This window comes from Tiliqua scincoides, chromosome 2 (assembly GCF_035046505.1).
Source record: "Tiliqua scincoides isolate rTilSci1 chromosome 2, rTilSci1.hap2, whole genome shotgun sequence".
Classification (NCBI taxonomy): domain Eukaryota; kingdom Metazoa; phylum Chordata; class Lepidosauria; order Squamata; family Scincidae; genus Tiliqua; species Tiliqua scincoides.
The window spans coordinates 264,952,660-264,971,290 of NC_089822.1; the positions used below are offsets into that span (position 1 = coordinate 264,952,660).

Below are 18,631 nucleotides of genomic sequence, written 5' to 3' on the forward strand. Positions count from 1 at the left end.
CACAGCCTGCCTCCAAGCGGGCCGCTCAGAGGCCAGGGTTTCCTACCTGTTGAGGTCTACTCCTAAGGCCTTCAGATCCCTCTTGCAGATGTATCATAGCTGTGGTCTACCTGTAGGGTGCTTTCCTAGCATGAGTTCTCCATAGAGGAGATTCTTTGGGATTCGGTCATCATCCAATCTCACAACATAACCGAGCCAACACAGGCGTCTCTGTTTCAGCAGTGCATACATGCTAGGGATTCCAGCATGTTCCAGGACTGTGTTGTTTGGAACTTAGTCCTGCCAGGTGATGCTGAGGATGCGTCTGAGGCAGCGCATGTGGAAAGTGTTCAGTTTCCTCTCCTGTTGTGAGCGAAGAGTCCATGGCAGGACCTGCCCATGAAGAGGGCAGGTCCACTACTGGTATTTGGACAGCAGGAGTTAGTTGGTAAAGAGACTAAATCTTTCTGGGGGGTGGAGAGAGAGATCAAAAGGGGGGGAGGAAAGGTCAGCCATCCTAGTCTGCTGGTTATGGCTTGAGTGTGAAGTTCTTCCTGAGCAGCAAAATAGGGCTGCAAAGTTTCCAGGTTCCAGAGGAGGAAAAGTGGAGCAAAAGCTGACCCTGTTCAAAAACGAAGGTTCAAGACATCTTGCTGGAGAGAAAGCTGGCCTTCGGGCACATTCCTAACCAGGTCTACTCAGAAGTAAGTCCTATTTTGTTTTATGGGGCTTCCAGAGCAGGAAGTTATAGGACCTTTTACAAAGGAAAGAAAGGAATTTTGGGCAGGACAAAGGAGTTTGGGGAGGTCCTATCTTGAGCTTCCTGGCCTGGTCTTCCAGAAGGACATAAAAAGTGTGATGGCCATCTAGGGGAGTGTTGCAGGGTGTGTTGCTCAGATTGGGGACTTCTTGGTCAAGAGTCTGAAAAGAACTACCCAGTTGGGCAATTGTCATTTAATTTAACATTCAGGCAGGAATTCTTGCTAGCTATCCTTTTGTCAGATTTCAAGTACCCAGATTTAACTGACCTCCGAGGAGCCTCTCCTTGGGAGCCAGCAAAATCTCTCACCTTTCAGCAGATCAGGGAGGCCTGCCCAACTCTAAAACCAAGATAAAGTTAGTTTAAACTGCATGTGCTTGTGATAGAGATTTTAGAGGGTTAACCTAACTTTGCTTCAGATGAAGGAAAATAACTGAAATAGGAGCCAAGAAGAAGGCTGGTCTTTCTCTTAAAAACAGGATAGCCATTATGTCAAAGTGACCTGCACAAAGAGAACATGCACGTCATAGCTTTCCCAAAAGGAAAGTTCCAGGGTCTTGTGTAACAAAGTTGTGGGACATGAACTTTTCCTTAGAAGGGTAAAAATGACTTTCTAGTTAGGGCTGGAACCATGCACCAGTGTCAAAGTATGCCCAAATAAGGAGGTGGAAGTGACATGCAGTGTCACATGGGTGTCTTGTTTGTCGCAGGTTATAAATATGAGGTTCTGGGTGTGGTTCTCTGAGAAACTAGGAGTAAACATCTGTATCCAACTGAATCAGTTAAACTGTAAATAGCTTTAAATAAAGCCTCTAAACACTTTTAAGGGTCTGTGACTGTTTAGCATTGCGTCAGTGACGGAATCTCGGATTCTTAACAATCACTTGGGAAAGAAGGTGTGTGTAACAGCTCAGACCCCATTGTCATACACGTGAATTTCTTGCCCCAATGTGCATTACTTTACACGTGCAGCACAATCCTATTTTGTGCTGGAATAGGCAAGCCAGGAGGCTTGCACCGTATCCAGCACAAGGTAGGGCCCCTGAAGTGGCTCCGCCAAAGGTAAGGGGAAACTCTTGGGTAAGCCACCCTGGCCCCAATGGGCCTTGTGTCACAATGGGGACTTGTGCCACCCCTGAGGTGCAAGGAACAGAAGGGAAGAGCAAGGGAAGAACCATAAATGATGCTGTGAGCAGCTTAGAGGAAAGATGGGAAAGAAATGAAATAAACCTTCAGAGATGCACACACAAAATACACACATCTATTTATTTAACGGAATGTAAGTTGCCTGACATCCCATGAGAGCTAACAATTCCCTTAAAAAATTTAAAAGTACAAATACAATTTAAAAGCAAAGTTTAAAAATGAGACTAAAAAAATTCTGTCGCTGGACCCTGAGATCCCACACAGATGCCATGGACAGATCTATCCTCCATGAATGGGCCCAACCCTCTTCTGGCCTCCTTTTCCTCCCCCAAACGAGGCAGCTCGCAGTCAAACAGATTCTTCCAGGCACAGAAACTAGAGGTGTATGAGGAAAGTTCTTCAGTACAAGGGTTCGTTCTGGCAATGTCCAATAGAAGAAACACAGCCTGAACAAAATCATGCACGGGGGGGGGGGGGCCCACGCATCAATGCCACCCCTCAGGGTTACCTCACTCTTGGGGGCTCCTACACTCCAGAATCTGGTGTCTTAAGGGGCAGCTTGTTTTCCAAACCCCAGCAACCGATAGCCAGGGTGCCAGCCAACATATCACTGTAAGAGCAGATATGGGTTGTAGGGTCCTCCCACCTCCAGGGAAGAGTTGGCATGAGGGTTGCATTGGTGCTGGCCAGAGCTCAGGGGTCCATGCAAACCAGACCCCCATTCCGGTCCCCCCTCTCCTACCCCTTGGGACATGGCCCAGGATTTTCCGTACCACTCAGTTCCTCCCGTCCCCCTTGCCTAGGTTGTGCTCCTTCTTTATTCGCACTCCTTTCAACCACTTTTTCCACAGTAAGGCCTCTCCTCCATATGCTGCCTAATCAGAGTTTTGACAAAGCTCCTTCCGCACTCCAAGCCTTCCTTGTGAGTTCTCTCTACATGATGATTTGAGACCCGTGGATGTGTTTATCCATGGGGAGCAGGACTGCCACCTGCCTCTCAGGATTTGTGCTCAGGCTGGTGCTCTAGCAGGAAAGCGACCCCTCCCTCTAACACAGGGGTGTCCAAAGTTTTTGGCAGGAGGGCCACATCAGCTCTCTGACACTGTGTCGGGGGCCGGGGGGGAAAGAATTAATTTAAATTGAAAATTTGAATAAATTTACATAAGTTTTCATAAATGAATATATTAAAGATGAACTTATATGAATGAATGAAGGTCTTGCAATAGCTCAAGGCCTTGCACAAAGCAAGGCTGGCCTTTCCTTTGCTGCCACTGCTGCATCACAGATATGAAAGAGCAAGCAGTGGAAGGAGCTCTCATCCCACAGCTCACACAAGAGGTCAAACAGTCGCCCTCACGCTGAGGGAAGTTGCATTGGGCCAGTGTGGGCTTCAACAAATCTCCGGAGGGCCAGAGGCTCATTGGAGACTGGGGGCTCCCTGAGGGCCGCATTGAGAGGCCGCGAGGGCTGCTAGTGGCCCTCGGGCGGGGGGTTGGGCACCCCTGCTCTAACATGTTGCTGTTGGAGCCATTCAGTGCCAACTGATTGATTGGGATCAATGATTCCTTATCTGTGGATTGGGTACCTCCTGGGATTTCCAGGAACTTAAACTGTGCAGATACCAAGAACTAACTGTATATACTTTCCCCCTGTGTGGGATCCTTTATGCACAGCCAGGTGTGAGCTCTAACTGAAGCTCTTTCCACACTCCAAGCATTCATATGGTTTCTCCCCTTTGTGGCATCTTTGATGGATGGTAAGATTTCTGCTGTTACAGAAGCTCTTTCCACACTCCAAGCATTTATATGGCTTTTCTCCTATGTGGGTTTTTTGATGCAGAGTCAGACTTGAGTTCACACTGAAGCTCTTTCCACACTCTTAGCACTGATATGGTTTCTCCCCTGTGTGGGTTATTTGGTGCACAGTCAGGTATCTGCTCTGTTTGAAGCTCTTTCCACACTGCAAGCATTTGCAGGTTTTTTCCCCTCTGTGAATTCTCAGATGCACATCTAATTGTGAGCTCCGACTGAAGCTCTTTCTGCATTCCAAGCACTTATATGGCTTCTCCTGTGTGTGTTCTTTGATGTCTTACAAAGTCTGCCTTACTGCTGAAGGTAGTAGCACATTGAGGGCATTTCTCACTCCTCTTTCCAGTTTCTTTCTGCAGATTGACTGGGATGACACTGAAATCCCTATTCTGATGAGCATCAGATTTATTTTCCCATTTCTCTGGCTCATTTACCTTCCAAGTTCTTGATCTTTTTGGGTTTTTAGCTTTCGCCCTTTCACATATTTTCTTATGGGGAGTGGGATGAATTCTTGTGCTGATGGTTTCCACACCCCAAGTTTTCTGCAGTGCTGAAGGGCCCCTGCTGGCCCTCCCTGTTCCAGGTTTTCCACTGTCCCTGCCAAAACCCCCACCAGAAAATCAAACCATCCCAGAGCAGACCCAAAGTTTAGGATGCAAATGGGGGGGGGGGGATTGTCATAAGAACATAAGAACAGCCCCACTGGATCAGGCCAACGCCCCATCTACTCCAGCTTCCTGTATCTTACAGTGGCCCACCAAATGCCTGAGGGAGCTCACAAGACAATGGACACAACCTGCGTCCCAGTGCCCTCCCCTGCTTCTGGCAAACAGAGGCAGCCTGCCTCTAAAATCAAGAGATTGCACATACCTACTTCCTGTGGCAAGAGTTCCACAGACTAATTACAGATGAATTACATGCTGGGTAGAGAAATATTTTCTTCTGTCTGTCCTAACTCTCCCAACACGCAACTTTAGTGGATGTCCCCTGGTTCTGGTGTTATGTGAGAGTGTAAAGAGCATCTCTCTATCCACTCTATCCTTCCCATGCATTATTTTGTATGTCTCAATCATGTCCCCCCCCCCCCGGCGCATCTTTTCTAGGCTGAAGAGGCCCAATCGCTGTAGCCTTTCCTCAGAGGGAAGGTGCCCCAGCCCAGTCATCATTTTGGCCACTCTCCTTTGCACCTTTTCCATCTCCACTATATCCTTTTTGAGATATGGCGACCAGAACTGGACACAATACTCCAGGTGTGGCGTGGTACAAATACTCCAGATTTGTACAACGGCATTATAATGTCGGGGTTCCCCTCCTCCCACAAGTCCCCAGCATACCCAGGGAGAAGGCTTCTTGGCCAGAGGATCAGGGAGGGAGCCGGTGGATCATGGGCCCACCTCCCCATAGTGCCTGGGCACTCCTGTGGGCGGCAAGGCACAGCAGAGGAACACTGCGTGCTGAACCCCCGCTTCGCTCCCCCGCCTTGGGGGGAAGGGGAGCACTCCCTCGCCCAACCAACCATGGCCTCCCTTGCCGGGCAGGGCACCTGGCTGTGACATCAGGAGCCCACAGCTGGACCTCCCCGAGTTGCCTGCAGAGCTACAGGACCCAGGTGGGCAGGGCCAGCCCACCCCCCCAAAGGCAGAGACCAGAGCAGAGGCAGCAGCCTTCCCAGCCCTCTTAGGAACAAGCCTGGCAGCTCCAGGTGAGAGGAGGCGGGAGGGAAACAGAGAGAGGAAGGGGAGGAACTGTGGTAATCCCAGGGGAGGGCAGTCCCAGAGATAGGCCCTTTATGTACCCTCCCTGTGAGGGAAGGGGAGGGGCCAAAGGGGAGGGATCTGCCCTACATAAACCTAGAGGCCAGGGATGACAAGGCGGTTGGGAGTCAGAAGAGCAGGCAGGAGGATCTGCTGTTAGCAGCCCCTGCTCCAGACTGGCAAATGCTGCCAAACCAAAGAGAGGGAACCGGGTGACACAAACCCCCTTCAACTGGTGAAGTGTTCTGAGGCCTCCACAAGAGGGCCCCCCTCGGGAAAGCCGGGTGGGCCCTCCCCCCCCACAGTGAGGCCTCACATATAATATTAACTTTTTTGTTCTCAAGACCTTTCCTAATGATCCCAAGCATGGAATTAGCCTTCTTTACTGCTGCCACACATTGGGTCGACACTTCCATCGCCGTTGTCCACAAGGACCCCAAGAACTCTCTCCTGATCTGTCACAGACAGCTCAGAACCCATTAGCCTATATGTAAAGTTTTGATTCTTTGATCCAATGTGCATGACTTTACACTCACTTATATTGAAACGCATCTGCCATTTTGCTGCCCAGTCTGAAGTTCGGAGAGATCTTTCTGGAGCTCTTCACAATCTGATCTCGTCTTCACCATTTGGAAAAGTTTGGTGTTGCAGCTCCTCTTCTCAGCCCCCCTTTCCCTTCACCAGCCAGGCTTTGAGCTTGACTGCCTCATCCCCCTGGGGGCTCCTCTCCCACCCCTCTTAATTTCTTCCTACCACTGCAGTCCTGGGACCCCCCCCTTGCAGCATGGGAGGGGGAGCTGCTGACTCAGACACTTGAGCAGAGGAGGCGCAAAGGAAGGGGCAGAGCAGGAAGTGGTTCCCACCCCCCTTTGCTCCTCTGGGAGGAGGAAGGTCTCTTTCCAGGTCTGGACCCACCAATCCTGCCTTGTGTTCTGAAGACTACCTTGATGAGTACAGCAGTGGTTCTCACACATTTAGCACCAGGACCCATTTTTTAGAATGAGAATCTGTCAGGACCCATCCCACTGCAGGTTGAGAACATCTGGCTGGAGGACTCACAAAGAACCTCCGGGACATGAATGGAAGTGCCTTTTGGTTGCATCTGGGAGGTTTTCTGAGCCCTTTGGATATCACAAGAAGGCCCTTCCTGTCGCATCCGGAAGTCAGGTGAGGGCCCCAAGCCACAGAATTGGTTATCCATCTGTTTTGGTATCTGCGGGGGTTCGGGAAGCAGAGAACCGACCTGTACTATAAAGGAATGAGTGAAACTTCCTACAGACTCCAAGCATTTATGTGGCTGCTCCCGATTAAGGTGTGCTTGATATGCTGTCAGATTGGAGCTCCAAACGATGTATGGCGATATGGATTCTTCCCATTCTGAGTTCTTTAATGCTTTGATGCACTGACAGGCTTGTTTTCCAGGGAAACGCTTTCCACACTCTAAGCATTTCTAAGCTTTCTCCCCTGTGGGGGTGATCTGATGCACAGTCAGGCTTGAATTCATCCCGAAGCTCTTTCCACACTAAAAGCATTGATGTGGTTTCTCCCTTGTGTGGGTTCTTTGATGCAGAGTCAGGTTTGAGCTCCTATTGAAGCTCTTTCCGCACTCCAAGCATTAATATGGCTACTACCCTGTGTGGGTACTTTGATGCAGAGCCAGGTGTGAGCTCTGACTGAAGCAATTTCCACACTCTAAGCATTGATATGGTTTCTCCCCTGTGTGGATCCTTTGATGCAGCTGTGAGCTCTGAATGAATTTCTTTCCACACTCCAAGCATTGATATGGTTTCTCCCATGTGTGGGTTCTTTGATGCACAGTCAGGTTTGAGCTCTGAATGAAGTTCTTTCCACACTCAAAGCATTGATATGATTTCTCCCCTGTGTGGGTTCTTTGATGCTTAGTCAGGGTTGAGCTGAAACGGAAGCTCTTTCCACACTCCAAGCATTGATATGGTTTCTCCCCTGTGTGGGTTCTTTGATGCACAGTCAGGTTTGAGCTCTTACTGAAGCTCTTTCCACACTCCAAGCATTGATATGGTTTCTCCCCTGTGTGGGTCCTTTGATGCTTAGTCAGGGTTGAGCTCCTATTGAAGCTCTTTCCACACTCCAAGCATTGATATGGTTTCTCCCCTGTGTGGGTCCTTTGATGCACAGTCAGGTTTGAGCTCTGAATGAAGTTCTTTCCACACTCAAAGCACTGATATGATTTCTCCCCTGTGTGGGTTCTTTGATGCTTAGTCAGGGTTGAGCTGAAACGGAAGCTCTTTCCACACTCCAAGCATTGATATGGTTTCTCCCCTGTGTGGGTTCTTTGATGCACAGTCAGGTTTGAGCTCTTACTGAAGCTCTTTCCACACTCCAAGCATTGATATGGTTTCTCCCCTGTGTGGGTCCTTTGATGCCCAGTCAAGTTTAACCTCCTACTGAAGCTCTTTCCACACTCCAAGCATTGATATGGTTTCTCCCCTGTGTGGGTCCTTTGATGCAAAGTGAGGTTTGAGCTCCTACTGAAGCTCTTTCCACACTCCAAGCATTGGTATGGCTTTTCCCCTGTGTGGGTTCTTTGATGCTTAGTCAAGGTTGAGCTGCAACTGAAGCTCTTTCCACACTCCAAGCATAGATGTGGTTTCTCCCCTGTGTGGATCCTTTGATGCAAAGTCAGCTGTGAGCTCTGAATGAAGTTCTTTCCACACTCAAAGCATTGATATGATTTCTCCCCTGTGTGGGTTCTTTGATGCTTAGTCAGGGTTGAGCTGAAACGGAAGCTCTTTCCACACTCTAAGCATTGATATGGTTTCTCCCCTGTGTGGGTCCTTTGATGCACAGTCAGGTTTGAGCTCGTACTGAAGCTCTTTCCACACTCCAAGCATTGATATGGTTTCTCCCCTGTGTGGCTCCTTTCATGCGAAGTCAGCTGTGAGCTCCTACTGAAGCTCTTTCCACACTCCAAGCATTGATATGGTTTCTCCCCTGTGTGGGTCCTTTGATGCCCAGTCAAGTTTAACCTCCTACTGAAGCTCTTTCCACACTCCAAGCATTGATATGGTTTCTCCCCTGTGTGGGTCCTTTGATGCAAACTGAGGTATGAGCTCGTACTGAAGCTCTTTCCACACTCCAAGCATTGGTATGGCTTTTCCCCTGTGTGGGTTCTTTGATGCTTACTCAAGGTTGAGCTGCAACTGAAGCTCTTACCACACTGCAAGCATAGATGTGGTTTCTCCCCTGTGTGGATCCTTTGATGCAAAATCAGATGTGAGCTCTGAATGAAGTTCTTTCCACACTCCAAGCATTGATATGGTTTCTCCCCTGTGTGAGTTCTTTGATGCTTAGTCAAGGTTGAGCTGCAACGGAAGCTCTTTCCACACTCCAAGCATAGATGTGGTTTCTCCCCTGTGTGGATCCTTTGATGCAAAGTTAACTGTGAGCTCTGAATGAAGTTCTTTCCACACTCCAAGCATTGATATGGTTTCTCCCCTGTGTGGGTTCTTTGATGCTTAGTCAAGGTTGAGCTGCAACTGAAGCTCTTTCCACACTCCAAGCATTGATATGGTTTCTCCCCTGTGTGGCTCCTTTCATGCGAAGTCAGCTGTGAGCTCCTACTGAAGCTCTTTCCACACTCCAAGCATTGATATGGTTTCTCCCCTGTGTGGGTCCTTTGATGCCCAGTCAAGTTTAACCTTCTACTGAAGCTCTTTCCACACTCCAAGCATTGATATGGTTTCTCCCCTCTGTGGGTCCTTTGATGCAAAGTGAGGTATGAGCTCGTACTGAAGCTCTTTCCACACTCCAAGCATTGGTATGGCTTTTCCCCTGTGTGGGTTCTTTGATGCTTAGTCAAGGTTGAGCTGCAACTGAAGCTCTTACCACACTCCAAGCATAGATGTGGTTTCTCCCCTGTGTGGATCCTTTGATGCAAAGTCAACTGTGAGCTCTGAATGAAGTTCTTTCCACACTCCAAGCATTGATATGGTTTCTCCCCTGTGTGGGTTCTTTGATGCTTAGTCAGGGTTGAGCTGCAACGGAAACTCTTTCCACACTCCAAGCATTGATATGGTTTTTCTCCTGTGTGGGTTCTTTGATGCTTAGTCAAGGTTGAGCTGCAACTGAAGCTCTTTCCACACTCCAAGCATAGATGTGGTTTCTCCCCTGTGTGGATCCTTTCATGCGAAGTCAGCTGTGAGCTCCTACTGAAGCTCTTTCTACACTCCAAGCATTGATATGGTTTCTCCCCTGTGTGGGTCCTTTGATGCCCAGTCAAGTTTAACCTTCTACTGAAGCTCTTTCCACACTCCAAGCATTGGTATGGCTTTTCCCCTGTGTGGGTTCTTTGATGCTTAGTCAAGGTTGAGCTGCAACTGAAGCTCTTTCCACACTCCAAGCATAGATGTGGTTTCTCCCCACTGTGGATCCTTTGATGCTTAGTCAGCTGTGAGCTCTGACTGAAGTTCTTTCTACACTCCAAGCATTGATAAGTTTTCTCACCTGCATGGGTCCTTTGATGCACAGTCAGGCTTGGGTACATCCTGAGGCTCTTCCACACTCCAAGCATTGATACAGTTTATCCCTTGAGGGGGGTTCTTTTATGCACAGTCATGTCTGAGCTCTGACTCAAGCTCTTTCCACACTCCAAGCACTGTTATGGTTTTCCCCCTGTGTGGTTCTTTGATGTCTTCTTAGTTGTGATTTACTCTTGGGATCCGTGCACATTGGGGGCACTTCTCTTTCCTCTTTCCAATTCCATTTTGTGGTTTAACTGGGATGACAACGAAATCTCCATTCTGATGAGTACCAGATTCATTTTTCCATTTCTCTTTCTCATTTCCCTTCTGCATCCTTGATCTTTTTAATGTGCAGGTTTCTCCCTTTTTCATATCTTCTCTGTGTGAATTTTGCTGAGTTTAGTAATGTTGGATGTACAACTGATTCTCTCCTGCTGCAATGGAAGCCTCTTTCTTCTCTTCCCTTTGAGATGTTCCTGCTTGATCAGGATTTCATGTCCATCATAACCCTGATGGGTCTAATCCTTTCCAATTTTCCAGTGCTGGCGCAGCCATGCTGCATCCTGTGGTAAGGAGGCAGTTGCACAGCCCTCCTCAAGATGTTTGTTCCCTTACCTCAGTGCTGGAAAGTTGAATAGATTTGGGCCCTGAGTACTCCAGAGAGGAGCTGGGCTTCCCTCCTGCCTCACCGATCCATCCTGGTCTCTAAAAGTCACTTCCTGCAGGTCACATGTAGTTGTTTCCAGTGACACCCCACATGGCTCCCTCTGGTCTTCACTGTCTTCTCTGTAGCTTGCTGCAAGGAGAGGGAAACTTGTTTAGCAGCACAATAGAGAAACGGGACCTCAAACACACACATCTAGGTGTATATACTCAGAAGTAAAACCCAGTGGGTTCAGTGGCACTGAATTCTGTCCTTTCTATACCGGGGCTTGTCGATGAACGTGTTTGTTTCTTTAAAAATCGCAATAAATACTGAATGAGCTTGAGCACTAACAAACAAATAAGCCTGGAGGGACAGTTCCACATAAGCTGGAGATCAGCCGGGGCACGTCTGCAAAACCCTCTTTCGATGGTGCTGGTGTCACCCAAACCTCAATTAGGATAAAGCAGTTACTGCACCCACCTGAAAGGAGAAACAGGCAGGAGGCAGCCTAGGACAGAAGAGAAGATCTGGGAGGAGAACGATTGAAACTACGAGGTCCAAGAGTGCAGTGGAATATTCCTCTACAACCGTGGTTCCCAAACATTCTAGCACCAGGACACACTTTTTTAAATCAACACTCTATTGGGACCACCTAGCTTTATCAGACTAAAAAAATGTTTCACTTTACCACCTGCTCATGCTTTGGTCTTCATTCTTTCTACTATTGTTGGGGGAGGGGACGACCACCTCCTGGAGCACTGTTGAGTTCCACAGTCATCAGATCTGACTGGTGGCCTTGCATTCCCATTTGCTTTGGACCAAGGCACGGTCACCTACTTATGAGTAAGCACGTACATGCTTCTCCATTATTGTTTTCATAGGGTTCAATACATTTTCCTCGTTAGCTATCAGCTTGTCAGTTTCACGACCCACCAAAAATGTAAACTAAGCTCTGATTTTTGCTCTCTGTTTCCTCTCTCTTAGGTGTTGAGAGAGTCCCTTGACACCTCAGGAAAGAGGGTCTAAGGCAGGGGTCAGCAACCTGTGGCTCTACAGCCGCATGCGGCTTTCAGCTGTCTGCTGAGGCTCCTCCAGGTGAAAGTGGCAAAGAGTATGACAGGAGGCACCTGTGTTGGGAGTGCAGGCTGCTTCCCTCTGCCCCCTGAGCTCACTGCCCTCCTCTCCCTTCACCCCCACCTGCCCCACATTGGTTTCCTTTTTCAATTTTGCCCTCTCTGCAGGCTTAAGTTCCCTGTTTTTCCCTTCCCCAACTCTCCAGCAGGCTCAGCCAATCAGCATCCAGCAGGCTCCTGGCTTTTTCTGTTGGAATGGCTCAGGGCCCTTCACTGGCTGACCACCAGCCAATCCTGAGCTGCCCTCCTCCTCAGCCATTGTGAGCCCTTGCAGCCCGCCTTTCCCTGAGCAGGTCCCCACTCAGTGCAAGGAGAGGCTTTTCCTCCACAGCAGAGGAGACATCCTGTGTGTCTACTCAGTAGTAAGCCCCATTACAGTGGATGAAGCTTGCTCCCAGGAAAGGGTGCCTGGGATGGCAGCCTTGAAGCCTGCTCAAGACCAAGTGCAAGGGCAGGTGAGTGGGAGCCCATGCAGGTCTGTTCCAGAGTAAGCCCCGATGTAGTCCCTGGGCTACTCCCAGGAAGGTGTGGAGGGCTGTATTCTCAGCCTCCTCCTGTGCAGGTCTACTCACAAGTAAGCACTGCTGTAGTCAGTGGGGCTTCCTCCCAGGAAGGTGTGGAGGGCTGCAGCCTCAGCCCCCACCTATGCAGGTCTACTCACAAGTAGTCAGTAAGGCTTCCTCCCAGGAAAGTGCGGAGAGGACTGCAGCCTGAGAGCTCCAACCAACTTGTCTGCTCAGAAGTCCCATTGTAGCCAATGGGGCTTACTCCCAGGATAGTGTGGAGAGGGTTGCAGCCTGAGTGAGGGAGGGAGGGAGGGCAGGCAGGCAGGGCAGAAGCTGGCCTGTGGTTGCCCCCCCCACCTTCCCCCCCAGCTTTGGCTTCTTCTCTGGAGTCTGTGTCCTTTTTTCCTTCCAGCAGGGTGCCTCTGGAAGGTGGGGGGAGTTCTTTAGTATCCATGTAAGATAAGCAGATGTCATAACCAACATATGTATTGGAGTCCTGGAAGATCTGGTGAGGAGGTAGATGTGGTGTCAGCAGTGGCCCCTTTAAGGGTAAGGCCTGGGCATCCAGCAGAGTGTGCTGCTCAGCTGCAGCCACTTGAAGGCAATAGGGCCCTCAGGGATATAAGGAGCACCTGAGGAAGGGGGTGTGGGTTGTAGAAGGAGTTCAGGTTGGAGGTAGGAGAGGCTAGGCTAATTGACTTTGACTTGGATACTCTGACTTACTTTGGAATCTGATCTTGGACTGTGACTTGGCTTATTGACTTTGGACTTTGCCCTGGATGCTCTGACTGACTTTGTGACTAATGGACTGCTGGAGACACAGGAGTTTGGTGTGTGGCTGCTGTGCCCAAGACCTACTGAGGACCCAGGGTCTGCTGTAGTGGTGGGAGGCTGCTGGCAGGAGAGAGGACCTCTGCAGGTTGAACAGGTGAGCTACCCTGGAGGTGGGGTCCAGCAGGACTGCAGGGCAGAACCAGGGTCATTTGTTGGGGGAAAGAAGAGGAGCTAATTTGCTTAAAGTAGACCTAATTCTCCAGGCAGAGAATGGCCTTGGAATCAGGCAAAACACCATAGAGGACCAGGCGTCTGAAAACACAGGACAAGAATGTATGACAAATCTAACTAAAAGCTACAAGAGGGGGCTACATTATTAAAATGGGACCTATAAGAGCATAAAGGTGAAAAAAAACTATATATGCAGTATTATCTTCATTTTAGATGTCAAAAGGGTTTTGTGGCTCCTGAGGTTTTTTCTCTCCGGAAAATGGGTCCAAATGGCTCTTTGAGTGTTTAAGGTTGCAGACCCCTGGTCTAAGGGGTCAGGGCCTCTACGCTCCAGTCTACTCAAGGACGGCAGTCTTGTGGGGTGGATAGGAGCCGTGCTGTATGCAGATTCTTGGAAATGGCCTCCATTTCCAAGACTAGCTGGGTGTGAAGGAAATCAGACCACACTCCTTTATGGCCGGGTAATCTTTTTATTACCCTCAGGGTGATCAAGTAGCCATAAACCCTTATGGTCACTGGGCAGTTCTACAATTCTCTAAATTTGCCCATTGCAGCTGCAGGGGCTGTAAGCTGGTTGGATGCAGCAGAGATGTCTGGGCACTTTGGTCCTAAGTGGAATGAGACTCCAGCACCCCCAACCTGCTGAGACACACACCTTGAAAGATCACCTGGCTTTGCTTTGTCCTCCTCTGTTCCTTATCTGGAAGAGACCAGTTCTCTAATGACTTCTACGCTTCTTTTGGATCAGGCAAGGAAGGATCCTTTTCAGCTTCAAATTCCACCTCTCTTTCTTACAATACTTATCCCAACTGCATCTGTTGAAACCAAGAGGAAAAAATGTACAATAGTTAAAACAATCAACAGTCCCAGGGCTAAAATACTGTCCTCCAGTGTCCCTCCTACACACCCCCTTCTCTGCATGGGTTTCAGTGCTGAATGGCCCCTTCTGGCCCTCTCTGTTTCAGCTTTTAAATTGCCCATGTCTAAACCCACACCACAGGAACTGAGAGCAGACACATAGCTTAGCATGCAATGGGGAGGCGCTGCAGTTGGTCTTCTTCTCAGCCACCTCCCCTTTCCCTCCACTGGCTGGGCTTCCAATCTGGGCATCTCCACAAGGCGGGGGAGCGTCTCCTTTCTACCCACCTCTGCCCTGGGATTCCCCCTGCGCCACAACTGCATTTGGACTCAGCAGAGGGGCTGAGGTGGTGAGTCCATGTCTGCTGAGTCCACATGTTTGCTGGGGTGGAGGTGTTGCCAAAAAGGGCTGTTATGTTTTAAGGGGAATTATTATATTACCCTTTTGGAAACTTCAGGATTGCAGGCTAGATAACAAGAAAGTGTAATGCAGAGAAAATCCCTTGTTTAGCTTAAAGAGGAGACTGGGAGAAAGATAACTTTCAATCAAAGATTATATTTTTATTACAAAAGCACACAGATAAACATAATGCATATTTTGTGGTACTAGTCCTTATATATATTGTACCTAGCTTTCATGGTGGTTGCGTGTGAAGGGTATTCAGTGCATCCGAGAAGATTAGGAAAAGAGAAGGATATTAGGGAAGGATTTTAGGGGTCCCTGGTCTGCATAACCCAGTTGCTGACTAAAGATGGGGGAGAGAAGGGGAAAGAAAGGGAGGTGAGAGGGTTAAAGGTTCCAGAGGCAGATATAGTTACCTGTCCTGAGGAGCAGATGGATTGGGGGGGGGGGAGTCCTGGAGGGAGGACCTGCCTTGGAAGGGCAGCCAGAGAGAGAGCGAGCACATGGCAGCCTTCTCTTTTTAAGGGTTTTTGCTGACCCTGGGTGACCCGGATGTGTCCTAAAGCTGATCTGGATGCGCATGCTCACCACACACAGTGGGACAGGTGGAGCAAGCAAGAGAAACTGGTGAACAGGAAGTCAGCTTATCTGCCAAGGCTGACCTGGGGGGGGGGTAGCTTGCTTTCTGTCCCTCCTGCTGGGAATTTGGAGTCAGGATGCACACAATAGCAGTGATTTAGTTAACAATAATCAACGATTTAGGTGGAGGTTAGGTAATACAATGGTTTAGTCTTTGCTGCTAGAGTCTTTGCCCTCTAAGGTGTTTGCATATTCAGTGATTGACTTAATCAATGATCTACTCTTCCAGACTTTTTAATGTATAATCACAGGGAAGTGCAAGTTGTGCAGATACCACTGCCTCAACGGCCCCTCCTGACCGAGGAGTTAAGTCAGATAGAGGTTAAAAGAGAAGATGTTTCAGACCTCATTGATAAATTAAAGATCAATAAGTCACCGGGCCCTGATGGCATCCACCCAAGAGTTATTAAGGAATTGAAGAATGAAGTTGCAGACCTCTTGACTAAGGTATGCAACTTGTCCCTCAAAACGGCCACGGTGCCAGAAGATTGGAGGATAGCAAATGTCATGCCTATTTTTAAAAAGGGAAAGAGGGGGGACCCGGGAAACTATAGGCCGGTCAGCCTAACATCCATACCGGGTAAGATGGTGGAATGCCTCATCAAAGATAGGATCTCAAAACAAATAGACGAACAGGCCTTGCTGAGGGAGAGTCAGCATGGCTTCTGTAAGGGTAAGTCTTGCCTCACAAACCTTATAGAATTCTTTGAAAAGGTCAACAGGCAAGTGGATGTGGGAGAACCTGTGGACATTATATATCTGGACTTTCAGAAGGCGTTTGACACGGTCCCTCACCAAAGGCTACTGAAAAAACTCCACAGTCAGGGAATTAGAGGACAGGTCCTCTCATGGATTGAGAACTGGTTGGAGGCCAGGAAGCAGAGAGTGGGTGTCAATGGGCAATTTTCACAATGGAGAGGTGAAAAGCGGTGTGCCCCAAGGCTCTGTCCTGGGACCGGTGCTTTTCAACCTCTTCATAAATGACCTGGAGACAGGGTTGAGCAGTGAAGTGGCTAAGTTTGCAGACAACACCAAACTTTTCCGAGTGGTGAAGACCAGAAGTGATTGTGAGGAGCTCCAGAAAGATCTCTCCAGACTGGCAGAATGGGCAGCAAAATGGCAGATGCGCTTCAATGTCAGTAAGTGTAAAGTCATGCACATTGGGGCAAAAAATCAAAAGTTTAGATATAGGCTGATGGATTCTGAGCTGTCTGTGACAGATCAGGAGAGAGATCTTGGGGTGGTGGTGGACAGGTCGATGAAAGTGTCGACCCAATGTGTGGCGGCAGTGAAGAAGGCCAATTCTATGCTTGGGATCATTAGGAAGGATATTGAGAACAAAATGGCTAGTATTATAATGCCGTTGTACAAATCTATAGTAAGGCCACACCTGGAGTATTGTGTCCAGTTCTGGTCGCCGCATCTCAAAAAAGATATAGTGGAAATGGAAAAGGTGCAAAAGAGAGCAACTAAGATGATTACAGGTCTGGGGCACCTTCCTTATGAGGAAAGGCTACGGCGTTTGGGCCTCTTCAGCCTAAGAGATGCCTGAGGGGGGACATGATTGAGACATACAAAATTATGCAGGGGATGGACAGAGTGGATAGGGAGATGCTCTTTACACTCTCACATAATACCAGAACCAGGGGACATCCACTAAAATTGAGTGTTGGGCAGGTTAGGACAGACAAAAGAAAATATTTCTTTACTCAGCGTGTGGTCAGTCTGTGGAACTCCTTGCCACAGGATGTGGTGCTGGCGTCTAGCCTAGATGCCTTTAAAAGGAGATTGGACAAGTTTCTGCAGGAAAAATCCATTACAGGATACAAGCCATGATGTGTATGTGCAACCTCTTGATTTTAGAGATGGGCTATGTCAGATGCAAGGGAGGGCACCAGGATGAGGTCTCTTGTTATCTGGTGTGCTCCCTGGGGCATTTGGTGGGCTGCTGTGAGATACAGGAAGCTTGACTAGATGGGCCTATGGCCTGATCCAGTGGGGCTGTTCTTATGTTCTTAACTACAATTCCCAGGATGCCTTGCAGGTCTCTTGTTATCTGGTGTGCTTCCTGGGGCATTTGGTGGGCTGCTGTGAGATACAGGAAGCTGGACTAGATGGGCCTATGGCCTGATCCAGTGGGGCTGTTCTTATGTTCTTATGTGCAGCCATGATCTTGTGGCTTGACCTGATTGTGAGAAGTTTAAATGTGTTGAGGTTTTGCCTGCATTATATTTTAACCAGACATAAAATTACAACTTGAAAGGAAAAAGGGGATTTTCACATAACAGAGGAGGCAAAGGAAGGGGCTTCCCTACTCACTCACATCCCCTCCCCTTTTTGCTCTTCTAGGAATCCAGAGTAGCTCCTTGTAAGGCTAAGATTTTTTGCAGAGGATCCCAAGTGAGGAGGCACATCACCTCTGGGCATCCCCTCCTCCTCTTCCCAGGGAGCTGCTGAAAGGATCCTTTTCGGCTGCAAACTTCAGCAAAGAGACCTGCAATGATTCAAACAATAAACAGTATCAAAGATCCGGCATGCATGAAAAACACAACAAGAGTTCAAAAGCACCCATCGACACAGTTTCAGGAACAGTTTGGGGCTCCAGAACCTGCTCTCCAGGGTCCCCTCCACCCCCCACAGTTTTCTGCAGGGGTTTCACTGCTGAAGGGCCCCTGCTGGTCCTCCCTGTTCCACTGTCCCTGCCAAAACCCCCACCAGAAAATCAAGCCTTCCCAGAGCAGACCCAAAGTTTAGGATGCAAGCGGGGGGGGGACGACGACGACTGTCGCAACTCCTCTTCTCAGCCCCCCCTTTCCCTTCACCAGCTGGGCTTTGAGCTTGGCTGCCTCTGCCCCCTGGGGGCTCCTCTCCCACCCCTCTTGATTCCTTTCTGCCACTGCAGCCCTGGGACCCTCCTCTTTGCAGCATGACTCAGACACTTGAGCAGAGGAAGCAAAGGAAGGGGCAGAGCCGGAAGCCCACCCCCTTCTGCTCCTCTGGGAAGAGGAAGGTCTCTTTGCAGGTTGTCAAAGTCTGGACCCCCCAACTCCCAGGTGGGGCAGGAGGTGCATCTCCTCCAGCTGGGCATCCCCTTCTCCGCCCCCATTCCCCCAATGCAAGCTGATCATCAACTCTCCCCCACCCAGGCTGCAGGTGGCTCTTCAGGGTCTCTTTCCCCAGCATGATGTCCTGTCCCTGAGTCCAGGAGGCTGGAAAGTCTTTGCAGGGGCTCTTCAGAAGCATTCCAGTGACCCCAGTGCATGCTGGTACTTGAAGTCCTTCCCCTCCTCCTTTCCAAGATACAGAGCATCCTGGGAGTTGTAGTTTTACCTTTTGGCTTGTCCCTGTGCTGAAAGACTCTTCAGCTGCCCTGCTGCTTTGGGAAAATCTGGTATATTCTGATGCACTCAGTGGAACCAGATCCAAAGGGGGGTTAAAACTCCTGGTGCATTTAGCAGTTGTGCAGCCAAGAGAATTAGAAAAGGTATTGAGAAC

At 49.1% G+C, this 18,631-nt stretch overlaps 1 protein-coding gene, 1 long non-coding RNA gene and 1 pseudogene across 2 annotated transcripts in view; all 3 read right to left on the reverse strand.

Moving 5' to 3' along the window:
- The window catches only part of LOC136640310 (zinc finger protein 850-like), a 196,950-nt gene that overhangs the window by 104,277 nt on the left and 74,042 nt on the right, over positions 1-18,631 (reverse strand). Inside the window, exons 10-12 of the mRNA XM_066615337.1 lie at positions 8,867-9,646; positions 7,385-8,620; position 7,299 (exon numbers count right to left, since the gene is read on the reverse strand). Of these exons, the coding sequence (XP_066471434.1) occupies position 7,299; positions 7,385-8,620; positions 8,867-9,646 (2,017 nt within the window). The remainder of the gene's footprint in view (positions 1-7,298; positions 7,300-7,384; positions 8,621-8,866; positions 9,647-18,631) is intronic.
- Positions 1,987-5,863, reverse strand: LOC136641355 (zinc finger protein ZFP2-like; annotated as a pseudogene).
- Positions 9,977-18,357, reverse strand: LOC136640544 (uncharacterized). Its single transcript, XR_010793802.1, has 4 exons — positions 18,279-18,357; positions 17,460-17,630; positions 13,892-14,051; positions 9,977-10,742 (listed from the first exon to the last, which is right to left on the reverse strand). It is a non-coding gene; the product is annotated as an uncharacterized lncRNA (long non-coding RNA).